Below are 13,472 nucleotides of genomic sequence, written 5' to 3'. Positions count from 1 at the left end.
AAAAAAAAAAAAAGAGCAACCATTCAAAAGAGAACAAATGAAACAAATAAAATAGAATAAAGTAGTTTCCTACAATTTCATCTATGATGATAGTGTGATCAATCATCTGAATGCAAGTAGCCCACATAAGAAATCTCTCATGAGAAAAAGTCTTCTCATTTTCTTACTAGCTATATATTCGTTGCATTTTTTTTTTAATTATTTTTATTGTTTACCTAATTTTTTTTTTTTAAACCTTGTCTTGTAGCAATACTACATATTTGCAGCACGAGAACTATCACGGTTGTTCGGAGTATGTCAGGCTCCAATTATACAACATTTCTCTGAATCTAGTTTAGGTTCAAGCATAATCAGGTGCTTCAATCAAGAAGAGAAGTTTATGGACACAAACCTCAAGTTGGTGGATGGGTATTCTAGACCCAAATTTCATTTCTCTGGTGCAATAGAGTGGTTGTGTTTCCGCATGGATATGTTGGCATCAATCACATATGCTGTCTGTTTGGTTTACTTGAGCTTGCTATCGAAGGGAGTACTTAGTCCGGGTAAAAAGTTAAGGTCTTATAAAATCATCCTTTAAGAAAACCATAATTGATTTCTCATATGAAGGAATGATTTTGATTTTTTGTTTTGTTTTTTTCTCTCTTGAAGGTGTTGTGGGTTTAGCAGTCACATATGGACTTAATTTCAGTATGCATGGAGTTATATGGGATCTTAACAGACTTGAATCTGATATCATATCAGTTGAGAGAATATTGCAGTACACTTGCATCCCTAGTGAACCCCCTTTATCGGTAGAAGAAAATAGGCCAAATCTTGAATGGCCATCACAAGGGAAAATTGATGTTATTGATCTACAAGTAAACCCCAATCTAGATTCCTCAAGTGGTTATCTCCTTATTTATTTCCTCAGTTTATTAGAAAAATTCTTATTGTTGTTTTGAAACTATGTTAAGCTTCATGATTTGATTATTTAATATGTATGTAGATCCGGTATGCCCCACATCTTCCTGTGGTCTTACATGGTCTCACATGCACTTTCCCCGGAGGGATGAAGATTGGCATCGTTGGGTGAACGGGAAGTGGTAAATCAACTCTCGTACAAGCTCTCTTTCGTGTGCTTGAACCTGTAGCCGGTCAGATTTTGATAGATGGCATTAACATTTCTAAGATCGGCCTTCATGATTTGCGGTCAAGATTGAGCATCATCCCACAAGACCCAACAATGTTTGAGGGGACTTTAAGAAACAATCTTAACCCTCTTGAATTGTATACTGATGAACAGATCTGGGAGGTGAGTTTTCTTTCATTTTATAAATAATTTTTAATTGGAGCAAAGATAGGAACATATCTATTATTTATTGATGACTTGCTCACAAAACAAACACATCATAATTGATTGGTTGAAACATGTATCTCTATAAACTCTATTCTCATGGTTGTATTGTTTCTATTTTGTTCAATTTCTTAAATCATTATTGTTAGGATATTGAAATCATTTAATCGGATGCATTGGGCTGTCTTTGGGCAAAGTTTGGCCCAAGAGATTCTCTTAGTTGGAACTAGGAAGTGCATTTCAACATTGCACCCCTTGCTTGTTCATTTCATATTTTTTCTTAGGTCATCTTTAAAGTTTGGCCTAAAGATTCTCTGTATCTAGAATAATCAAACAAGATGGTAAGTTAACATGTAATTTTTGTTGTCTTAGGCTTTGAATAAAGTCCAACTTGGTGATGAAGTTAGAAAGAAGGAAAGGAAGCTTGATTCTGCAGGTTGGTTTCTTCTCAAGTCCACTCAATATTAAAGTTGCTCAATATCAATTTATACATCCACAATGTGTGATTGTATAATATATTTAATTTTTAGAGCACAATCTATCCTCCTAGCCCCTGACTCCTTTTCCGACATGAAGTAGGGAAAGAAAAGTTAATGAAAATGAGATCTTGAATAACTAACACCTTTTCATATAATGCCTATCATAGTGACTGAGAATGGAGAGAATTGGAGCATGGGTCAAAGGCAGCTTGTTTGTTTGGGACGAGCATTACTAAAGAGGAGCAAAGTGTTAGTACTCGATGAAGCTACTGCATCAGTGGATACTGCTACTGACTATCTAATTCAACAAACACTTAGGCAACACTTTTTAGGGTCTACTGTCATCACTATCGCACATAGGCTAACATCAATTCTTGATAATGATATGGTCCTCCTCCTTGATAATGGTTAGTAGCGGATAACAAGTACACCACAATTAAATGGATTCAATTGAGTTTTGTGATATATCTTTTCATCCTTTTTTGGTGCTTGCTTAATTAGGTTGACATGTTTTCTTGTCTTAAACAGGCCTTGTACTGGAATATGATTCCCCAGCCAAATTGTTAGAGATTAAATCCTCGTCATTTGCAAAGCTTCTTAAGGAGTATACTCGAAGATGTAGTTCTTAATTTTTAAAAGGTTAGATTAATGATTTTTAAATGTTCAAATGTAAGCAGGTTCCATTATTTTGAGGTGCATTGCTATTTTGAGGATAAAAAAATTATTGGGAGAAGATTTTGGAATAGATATCGAGGTTGCATGTAATCATTTGAGCTGGTAATGTAATTTAGTTGAAGTATTGGTGGTAGAGAAAAGATGAAAGGGAGAAAAAGTCATGCATGTCCATACATCTTAAGAGAAGTTTTAGTAGCCAATGAAATCTTTAGACCATTACAAATATGTACATGTCATATTGGACAAAATTGAATTTTGTGGGTAGAGCTCTAGGTCCGTTGTTCACATGACAAGTTTTAACTATAATAAAGTTGGTCAAGTGGCAAGATAAGCTTTGAAAGTCCGGTAAAAGATGTAATTTTTTTTTTTTTAAACAAAATGGACAGTTCAAAACAAAAGTAAATATTCCAATATATGGGAGTGTACATGCTTTCTAAGTTTAAAATCTGACATGTAGCTATCTTAGAGGATTTTCTAAATACCATACATTTGAAATTGCTACATCACTTTTTTTCCTTGTGGCAACACTTGGTGCCAGTTATTAAGTTGAATCTGAGTCTAAAATTTGACTTGGTTGATATGTAGCCATCTTAGAGGATTTTCTAAACACAATATGTTTGAAATTGTCACATCATCCTTCCATGTGCAACACTTGGTGCCGGTTATATGTTGAATCAAAGTCTAAAACTAGATGTGGCCACCCTAAAAGATTCTCTAAATATTCATACATTTGAAATTAGCACATCAGCCTTCCATGTGGCAAGACTTGGTGATAGTCTAGAGATACCCTCTAGAGCCACTAGTAGAGCACCTAGTAAAGAATCTTATCAAGCTTTAAAAATAGAAAATTTGGTCTAATGCTACATTAGACATATCAATATCTATTGCCAAAATTTCTTTTAATAACAGTTGTTTTATATTTTCTATGCCTAAATTGTTCTTACCAATTCTTTTTGTTATTGATTTTCTGAGTTTCTCCACCTCTCAAAGTTTTCCTACCGTGGTCATGCTTTCTACCCGAAAGTCTCAAAACTGGTTTCTAAAGTGGAAATTTATATAATTGCTATAGCCAACCACATGGAAAGTTATTTCAACTTAAAAAATGTAAGGCTTAGGTTCTTATCAAAATAAAATATTCTTAATTAAACAAAAGTATAGAACATCAAATTTTTGGTTGATGTACTTTTTAATTTTCCAATTTTTGGTAAGTTAGGAATGCCAAAGGAATTATGTGATCAATATAACCCGCTTAAAGGGGAAGTCCTCAGGACCTTTTCGCTGTGCTTTTCTTAGTCCTTTTTTTCTTGTTTTCATCTACAATTACCTTTATGGGTGGAAAATACTTGAGTTTACAGTATTTTGGATTGAGTATTTCTTATGTTGTTGTTTTAGTGGATGTAATTATGAAAGTAAAATTAATAATTAGGTTGTTACCTGTTTTAGTTTTTTTTTTTTTATGCTTTTGCTTCACTACATAGGGTATTCAATAGTTAGTGTAAAATATGAATTTTGTTGTGGGTAGAGTTAGAAACATAATTGAGATGCCTTGGGGAAAGGGATGGCCAGAAAAAATTACACTGAATGACTTGATTGTCTGGGCAATAAGGCACCACTTCTGATTACCCAAGGGTGTAGCGTAGTTGATAAGCAACGAACTTGGTACGAATCGTAAACTCGGACGTCCTGAGTTCGACTCCCACTAGGGACACCTTGGGCCACTCACATGGAGGGTGTTTAGTGCTCTTCATTGCTTTCAGTGAAAGTTGAATAGTTCTCATTTAACCCCGGTATGATACAGTCCATGCAATTGTGGGATTAGTATGGGCCCGTGGAAATAGTCGGGCCAAAGGCCTAAATACCAGTTGTTAGCAAAAAAAAGGTACCACTTCTGATTAGCCACATGTAAAAATTAAATTTCAAACTTCATATATATTGTACGGATCACTATAAATAGGTTTCTATCCTTGCATTATCAATGGTTGCTCCAAATCTGTTGAATTTGCATTTTACCAATTTTTGCGACATTATTTGTACCTGGGGAACGTAGATTTGGGACAAAACCTTGCGAATGGTGGATCATCATGTGGAATCAAGTCCACAAAATTTAAGTTTCTAACTGAGCTGCCTGTTACAGATATCATGGTTTTCTCCAGTGCCAAAATTTCTGCCATATGCCAAATTAGGTGTGACCCAAATTTGTAGGTAGGTATGGTCATGGTTCCCTACTTAAATGTCTAGTTTGGGGTCTATTGGATTTGGCTATGTAATAAAATAAAGCTTAAATGTTCATTAGAAAATCAAACTTTTGTAATAGTTAAAAGATTTGGATGGTCAAAAATAGAAGCAAAATGCTAATAGAAGAGGGTGTAAGATCAAATTGGCTGTGAAATTGACTAGTGGTCGATCCAAACTCTACTCCATCATGTAATTGTTGGAATTACAACATCACAGTTTCTGCGAAAAAACAAAATAGTTTGGCTAAGTAGGGTCCCTTTACCCATAAAGCAAATTGATCCAGATTAATTAAACTTTTCCTTGTGCTTTATGAGGGGTAGCTTTCGTTTGATCGTCGTAGTGAGCAGTTACCCGACGGCTTAGATGTGCATTCGTACTCAGTAATTTTTGAATAACAATAAAATTGATTGTCATTAAGGGGTTGGGTTCCCTCCATAGTTAAGTTCTTTAAGATTTTCTTAGATTCTACCCAGAAAAAAAAAAAATTCAATGCTGGCTAAGATTTACAAGAAGACCTAGCCAGATAAGAAATGCAATTATGTAAGTACCAAAACTGGTTTTATGAGAATGACTCAGAATTGAGGGCTGAAAATAAACTGGAATTTTGCTTTAACAATAGTTATAAAAGAGAAAAGCTTCACTTTTTCATAGGGGAAATTCGAGAGAACACTTTTAGCCATTTAGGGTACTGTAAAAAACTCTACCCCCTACCAAATTTGCCTATATATAAATTCAAGCAGCCACTCCCAATCCCTATTCATTCATACAAAGGCAAAGACACAACTTAGTCTGTCATCTATTTTAGTTCCACTTCCACCATGACACATCCCATTCTATTGCTTGGACTTATGATAGTAGCATACTTAAGTGTAAGAAAAAATGATGTATGTTTCTATTATCCACCAATTCAATGTGCTTATTTATTGTTCTTGTTTTTATTTTTTTCTTCCCATGAAATTGCAGGTTTCCCAAGCTGAAAATTCCTTCTTGCAATACTGGGAAGATCATATTGGTCTTCCACACCCACCACATTGGTTTGTTGCAAAGGCTTCTCCATTAAGCTTCCATCAAACGGCAATGTTTATGAAACTAATAGAGGAAAATCAACTAGCTTCACACCTGGGTTCATTTTGTAAGCACGCTAATATTGCTTGTTCTACAAATGCATTGGTGAAGAAGACAATGGATGACACAACCTTGCCACCAATGGCCCAATGGAATGTCTTAAAGCTGAAATATGAAGGTCTTCCTGATGAAACAACTCTGTCAGTTGCCAGTCAAGGGGGATTGCCATATTTCCGGGAGTCAATGGTGAAAGAGGGAAGTTTCATACGTATCCCTGATTTAAGGGATCCAATGGCATATAAATCGTTCTTGCCACGGCCTTTGGCATCAAAAATCCCATTTTCTGTTGTCCGGATCAATGAATTATTTAAGATTTTTGGTGTGGTGGATGAAACAAACATGAATGGGTATATTCGGGACACCCTCGAGATATGTGAGGAGAGCCCCATTCGAGGTGAGCAATGCACATGTGCCACTTCAGCTGAAGATCTCATCGATTTTGTTGTCGAAAAATTAGGGCACCATGTACACATGTGGAGTACTGAGAACGTCGAAGGATCTTATGAAAATGTCACAATTGAAGCCCTGAAACTCATCCATGGAAACCTCTCTGAATCACCAATCTTATGTCATAGTCAGCCATTTCCATTTCAAGTCTATTATTGCCATATTTTCCAGAAAGTAAAAGTATATATAGTTGATATACATGCTCGGAAGAAAGTGAATCATACGATCATGACATGCCATTATGATACATCAACTTGGAATCAGAACCATGTTGCTTTTAAGTTGCTGGGTTTTGGCCCAGGCCTAATTGAAGTATGTCATTGGATAACCGAGAATGGAATGGTCTGGACAAAGACTCTAGGTTGAGCAAAACATTGAAGATTTGATTTTCTTCCAGTTCCCTTTTAATATGCTATTTGAAGGATAAATAATGGTTTATTTTGGCTTGCTTTTTATGTATTTTAAGTTTCAATATAGTTTTGTTTTTCAAATTTCTAGCATGACGTGCTTTCTTTCATTCTATGAATTATATTTAATCAAAATGTAGAACTTGTCTAACTTCCTGTCCTCCCAGAGCCAGTCCAAATGCAATGGTCCAGCATCAATCGATCACCAGTTCAGATCACAAGGCCTACTCCAACAATCTTGCCTTCCTTGAATAACAACGCGATGTCTAAATTGTTCTTATCAATTTTTCCTATGATTAAATTTTCGAGTTTTCTTCTTAAAGTTTTCTTACCATCTTCATGCATTCTGAACTGAAAGTCTCAAAATTGGTTCATAGACTGGTAACTTGAAATTTTCTATTACCAATCATGTGGGAGGTTATCCTAACCTCATAAAACGTATGGCTGAGGTTCTTCACCAAAAAAATAAAAAACAAAAGACATCTTCATAATGAAATAATTTCCAAGACATCGACTTTTATATCGATTTGTTTTGCATTAGAAAAATTTCTAGCATCACAATTTTTGATAAGTTAGAAATGTTAGATGAAATAAGTAATCTATAAACTTTTGGAAGGGAGAAATTTTAAGAGAATGATAGATAGAAACAAGCGAGAGAAATGGAGGTTCTGGAGTTGTTAAACAAAAGGATTTTTGTCCGGCATCAAGTCATCACTGAAAGGAGAGTGCAACAAAAAAATGGGAGCCTAAGAGCTTCTTTTTCTTTTTCAATTTTTTTTTTTTTGTCCCCCACTTTTCGCTTTCTTTTATGTTTATTCAATTTTTAGTTTAGAAAAATCTTATCGTAACTAAAGTCGGAGAAGAAAATTATAACCAAAGTTGGCGCAACAGTAAAGTTGCTTTATTGCAACCTAGTGTTCGCAGGTTTAAATTGGGAAACAGCCTCTCCATGAAGCTAGGGTAAGGCTGCGTATATATGACCCTCCTCAGACCTTGCAATGGCAGGGGTCTTGTATTCTGGGAATGCCCTTGTATATGATTTTTTGAGAGTATGATATGAAACATATACAAGTGTCATTTATCAAGTCTCATTTGAGAGTATGATATGAAGCATATCTTAGATATACTGCTATCTTGTAGGTAGCGGTTCCTTCCATGAATAATCTTTGTAACCCTATTAATTTGAGACTTGAGGTGCCCATTTTGGTCTGCAAAATAAACCTTCTAGAAAAACACTTAGAAATGGTTATTTTGCAATATGTCCTTATATTTTTCTAATCCCATAGCAACTCAAAATTTATTTAAAAAAATATATATATATATATATATATTCTTACTTCTGAATATATTTACAGAGCTTTTTGGTTGTTAAGTTATAGCAGCTCTGAGTAACATCCAATAGCTCCAGTCTAGTTTGCACTAAAATGCCTTAAGTAGCCTTTGAGGAGTCCATTTATTTTCTGTCTGAGCTTTCAAAGATATACCGGTATCTGACCATCAGATACTGATAGTCGTCTTCCAACATTACCGACCTTAAAATATCGGGTTTCTCATAAATTTCACATGATATCAAAGCTCTTTTCATCATCAGAAACAACCTGATTTCCAACCTCTTGCATTGCATTACCATAACGAGTCACATCTATTACTTGGGGATAGTGATAAGGACTCGATTTGACATAAGCTTAGAGAAAAAGCACAAGGAATGCTTGGAACAAGAATGAGATGTGGGAACTCCTTGCCTGTCCTAAAGATCTAAAGACCCAAATGTGTAAATGGGTTGACAAGGTGTTGAAAGCAGCCTAAAGGCCACCCTTGGTGGGCGCCTTTGGTGGAAGCTAAAGCTAAATAGTGTAAATTCGCCTATACGTTTATATAGAACTTATACCCCGAGCACACGTGATGGAGCCGTTGACAATCAAGTGAAATCCAATCCACAAAATTATTTGATCTATGGACAACATCGATGTGGTTATGTGCAGGACATTTGGCTTTCACACTTGATCAAATTAGATATATATAACTGGCGACTTAGTAGGTCTATGGCCTGCCCCCGAAACAAGTACTAGCGTATAGCATAACCAAATGGAAATGTGGCCTCAGAAAGGAAGGAGTAATCGAGATTTCAGGCTTGTGGAAAACGAGGGAGTCTTTGACTTACTAGGTGAGGCTTGCTTGTTGACTACCTTGTATACAATCCTTAAAACTTGCTTTATAACTATACTCCCCTTCGGCTTCCGTTGAGTTTCAGTTCCGTACCCGACCAAGCTTATCAGTCTGACTAAATCAATAAGAAACTGAATCAAAACCAGTGTGCCCTTCTTAATTCATGTTTTGATTTTACTCGTTATCATATCAAATTCAATAAAACCAAATCACAACTGATCCTAATCAACCGATTGACATCCCTAGCTGAGACCAATACGAGTCCCAAATCCCACTACCAATTACTGAGTCCATGACCCAGCCCTTAATCGCTCTGTCCAGGTTGGGCCTTTTCTGCCGTATAATTTGTATCATTTTTTTCTTTTCCTTTTTTAATTAATGTGATCATGAGTAGATATTGGAGCTCTCCATTTAAAAGAGGCCAAACCCTTAATCGCTCTGTCCCAAGTTGGGCCATTTCTGCCGTATAATTTGTATCATTTTTTTCTTTTCCTTTTTTAATTAATGTGATCATGAGTAGATATTGGAGCTCTCCATTTAAAAGAGGCCAAACCCTTAATCGCTCTGTCCCAAGTTGGGCCATTTCTGCCGTATAATTTGTATCATTTTTTTCTTTTCCTTTTTTAATTAATGTGATCATGAGTAGATATTGGAGCTCTCCATTTAAAAGAAGCCAAACCCAAAAGCAATGATACTCACTAATTGAGCTGGTTCAGTCAAGTTTCAACACACCTTTGGTTAAGCTGCTAAAAAATACAATGGTTGGATGGATAGTGAGGTGTTAAGTTAATGGTTAGTACCAATCAATCCGTGCACACTCTCCAAGTGATTAACCTCCTCAATGGTGTTTGAAGTTTCATGTCCATGGCGCATCAAGACTATCATAGCAGACTGTCTGCAGCTGGTTCCCAATTTTGCGGCAATCAGATTTCAACATCCTATCTTTACATCCCCGTTCCTAGGTAGGAAACCACCTAGATGTTTTCAAGGTAGATTTTTTTTTTTCCCATCGTGGAGAACTTTTTTCTCACTAATCTCTGTCAGAGAGATTTCAGTTTTTGCATACTCTTTTTTTTTTTTTTTTTCTCTCAAAACATAAATGAATATGCCTCTACAATAGCATGATATGTAAAATGAAGCTAAAAAACTTGGTACTTGTCTATTGATACCTTCTAGAGCCTGCTAGGAACAGAAAATTCTCCTATGGCTAAGAATATCTAATTAATCTACTGCCAAATTTCTTTGAATAATAATGTGTTATCTATTGGACACCTAAACATTTCTTACCAATTCTTGCTTTGATTGAATTTCGGAGCTTTCCCTCCTCTCAATGGTTTCCTTCTATAGTCATGCATTTTAATGTAAAAGTATCAAAATTAGTTCTTAGAACGACAATTTGAATTGGTCCAAGAACCAATCACATGAAAATTTATGACTTAGGTTCTTTACAAAAAAGACATTTTCTTAATTAAATAAAGCTTTAGGACATCAATATATATATATATATATATTTTTTTTTTTTTTTTTTTGATCAGCTAAGGACATCAACATTTGATTGATATGATTTTGTTTCAAAAAATTTCAAACATCTCATTTTTTAGTAAGTTAAGAATGTCAAATAGGAATGCCAGCGAATCAAGGATCTATCACCTTTTGAAAGGGGAAGGTGTGAGTGGATCCTTTTTGTTGAACAAGCTTTTCTTGAGTCACTTTTTCTTGTTTTTGTTTGCAATTACCTTTTGGGAAGAGAAATACGCAGTCTGAGTTCACAGTATTTTCGGCTGTATAAGTTGTTATGTTCAGTAGGTGTTATTGTAAAAGTGAATTTAATATTTTCCTTGTTCTATATCTTCCTTGGAAACTTTTTGAAGTGCATAGGCACTCCAGTAGTTGGAGTAAAATGTGAATTTTGTTACGGTTAGAGCTCAACATAGAGTTGAGATGCCTTGAGGAAGATTAGGCCTTTTCCAAACTTACCTTATATGTAAGGTGAGGCCTATCTATTATAAAAATTTAGGTCTCACATGATTGAAAAGGTCATACAAAAACAAGTTCAAGTTGAATGGATTTAAACCTAACTATCTTAAATGGAAAAAAAAAAATCATTATCTCTTGCTTTGCCAAATCCACCTAATATTCAGTGCCTCAATTTGAAAATGATTGTTTGGACTAGAAAGTCCCACTTCAGCTTAACCACGTTTAAAAATTCAAATTTTGTGCTGCAATTTTTTTGTATGGCCCTCTGATAGGGTTTCTACACCCTTGCATTTTTAATAGTTTCCCAAAGTCTATCAAAGTTAGGTTGTCTTTACATCTCTATATGTGAAAAGCATATTGGGTTTCAACCAAAAAGAGCATATTAGGCTATAAAACCTTGCAGATGGATGGATGATCTTCTGGAGGTCAGGTCCACAAAATTTAAATTTTAACTGAGCTGTATTGTTGGAGCAATAGTTTCTTCCAGCACCCAAATAACTGCCATGTTGCAAAATATGTATAGCCCCAATTTTTTTTGGGCAGGTAAGGTTCAAGATTATCTACTTAAATTTCAAGTTAAGACATAAGAGGCCTATTGGATTAGCTTTAAATGTCCAATCGAAAGAAAACTTTTATGGAAATAGTTAGGGTAACAAATGAATATTTAAAAATAGAAGGGAAATGCAAAGACAATGGGTAAGATTCAATTTGGGTTTGAAATTTGAAAGCTGCCGATCCAAACTATAATGCATTATACAATTGTTGGAATTGCCACATCACAGATGTCAAAAATATGGAGAAAATTTCTTTAGTGGCAGCCTTAAAAGAGTAGTTTTCACTTTTTTATAAAAGAAATTTGAAAATTATAGAATATGTTTCCACAAAGTTTTCCTTCTATATAACTTCAAAAACACCCCCTCTCCATGCAGAAAACCCATTCCCACAAAATCATAGTCCCAATTCATTCTGTTCACTATTTTAGTTCCGCCATGACACATCCCATTCGGCTGCTTGGACTTCTGATAATAGCATTCTATAGTGTATGAAAGACAAAATGTTCATTTTTTCCCCATTATCCATTCATTTCAACCTGGTTATTTCTTGTTCATTCCTGTTTTATCTTTCTTATTTGGTTGTTGTTTTTCTTTCATGACATTGTAGGGTTCTCAAGCTGTAAATCCCTTCTCACAGTACTGGGAAGAGCATATTGGACTCCCACACCCTCCAGATTGGTTAGCTGCAAAGGCTTCTCCATTAAGCCTCCATCAAATGGCATTGTTTGTGAAACTTATGGAGGAAAATGAATTGGTTTCTCACCTATGTTTGTTCTGTAAGCAAGCTAACATTGCTTGTTCCACAAATGCACTGGTGAAGAAGACAACAAATGACGAAACCCTGCCACCAATAGCCCATTGGAATGGTGAAAAAGTGAAATATGATGACCTTCCAAATGCAACACCCCTGTCGGTTGCTAGCCAGTGGGGATTGCAATTTTTCCGAGAGTCAATGGTGAAAGAGGGAGGTTTCATACTCGTTCCTGATCTAAGGGACCCAATGTCATTTGAATCATTTTTGCCGCGGCCTCTAGCATCAAAAATTCCATTTTCCTTTGCCCGGATTGAGGAACTAAAGAAGCTTTTTAGGGTGGTGGATGAATCAAAAATGGCTGAGTATATTCAAGACACCCTTGAGATATGTGACAAGAGCTCCATTAGAGGTGAGCAAAGCACTTGTGTAACTTCTGCCGAGGATCTCATTGATTTTGTTGTGAGGAAATTTGGGTATCATGTTCGCGTATGGAGTACTGAGAGCATCGATGGATCTTATGAGAATATCACAATTGGAGCTGTGAAACTCATCCATGGAAACCTCTCCGAACCACCAGCTTTATGTCATAGTCTGCCTTTTCTATTTCAAGTCTATTACTGTCATGTTTTACAAAAAATAAAACTATATGTAGTTGATATACATGCTCAGAAGAAAGTGAATCATGCGATCATGGCATGCCACTATGATACATCAACTTGGAATCCAAACCATCTAGCTTTTAAGCTGTTGGGGTTTGGCCCAGGTCTAATTGAAGTCTGTCATTGGATAAATAAGAACGCAATGGTCTGGACAAAGACTCTAGCATGAACTACATTTGAAGATTTGATCTTCTAGTTCTCTAGTTTAAATTACAAGTTATTGTTTATGTTATTTGAAGGATAAATAATGACATATTTTGGCTTAATATGTCTTCTAAAGTTTCATTACAATTCTGTTCTTCAAATGTCTATGCCAAATAAATGACGACCTGAGATCAAAAGAAAATGTATGCCCCACAGTTTTTAGATAATAATAATAATCAATACTTCCTTACACGAGCCTCCCTTCCACATACCCCCACCCTCACGAACCCGGGTTCCAAAGGCTCCGGACTCACTGCTGTCCTAAATCTGCGGAAGTACGCACGTTCCAGAGGATATACAGACCAGCTACATTCCTATTTCTGAGGTACTACCTGCGTTTCAGAGGATATGGACCCACCACTCCTATTTCTCAGGATATTGGTAGTTATGAGAGCCTAGCATGCATACGCCTCTGCTCTCCAGGAGCTCCCCATGTTTGAGTTGTGAATTATGAGAT

The 13,472-nt window shown here is 35.7% G+C and overlaps 2 protein-coding genes and 1 pseudogene across 3 annotated transcripts; all 3 read left to right on the top strand.

The window, feature by feature from the left end:
• The window catches only part of LOC122091183, a 26,092-nt pseudogene extending 23,472 nt beyond the window's left edge, over positions 1-2,620 (top strand).
• Positions 2,621-5,493: 2,873 nt separating this feature from the next.
• On the top strand, positions 5,494-6,794 carry LOC122090484 (polygalacturonase non-catalytic subunit AroGP3-like). Of its 2 annotated transcripts, none has more exons than XM_042660094.1 (2): positions 5,494-5,591; positions 5,686-6,794. In XM_042660094.1, the coding sequence occupies exons 1-2, from the start codon at positions 5,541-5,543 to the stop codon at positions 6,658-6,660; spliced, it is 1,026 nt and encodes a 341-aa protein (XP_042516028.1). In that variant the 5' UTR covers positions 5,494-5,540; the 3' UTR covers positions 6,661-6,794. The 2 variants fall into 2 exon arrangements, with proteins under 2 accessions (XP_042516028.1, XP_042516027.1); XM_042660093.1 differs by having other exon boundaries at positions 5,495-5,606.
• A 4,975-nt stretch (positions 6,795-11,769) lies between these two features.
• On the top strand, positions 11,770-13,077 carry LOC122092480 (polygalacturonase non-catalytic subunit AroGP2-like). The gene is made up of 2 exons (XM_042662804.1): positions 11,770-11,884; positions 12,006-13,077. The coding sequence occupies exons 1-2, from the start codon at positions 11,834-11,836 to the stop codon at positions 12,978-12,980; spliced, it is 1,026 nt and encodes a 341-aa protein (XP_042518738.1). The 5' UTR covers positions 11,770-11,833; the 3' UTR covers positions 12,981-13,077.
• The last annotated feature ends 395 nt before the right edge of the window (positions 13,078-13,472 follow it).

This window comes from Macadamia integrifolia, chromosome 10 (genome assembly GCF_013358625.1).
Source record: "Macadamia integrifolia cultivar HAES 741 chromosome 10, SCU_Mint_v3, whole genome shotgun sequence".
Lineage (NCBI taxonomy): Eukaryota > Viridiplantae > Streptophyta > Magnoliopsida > Proteales > Proteaceae > Macadamia > Macadamia integrifolia.
This window is presented reverse-complemented; position numbering and strand designations above follow the sequence as displayed.

Bases quoted from the DNA above. Each gene is read 5' to 3' on its own strand.
- LOC122090484 (XM_042660093.1), top strand. From the start codon at position 5,541: ATGACACATCCCATTCTATTGCTTGGACTTATGATAGTAGCATACTTA. The intron at 5,607-5,685 runs GTATGTTTCTAT...ATGAAATTGCAG, and splicing joins TAAGTGTAAGAAAAAATGAT to GTTTCCCAAGCTGAAAATTC.
- LOC122092480 (XM_042662804.1), top strand. From the start codon at position 11,834: ATGACACATCCCATTCGGCTGCTTGGACTTCTGATAATAGCATTCTAT. The intron at 11,885-12,005 runs GTATGAAAGACA...ATGACATTGTAG, and splicing joins TGATAATAGCATTCTATAGT to GGTTCTCAAGCTGTAAATCC.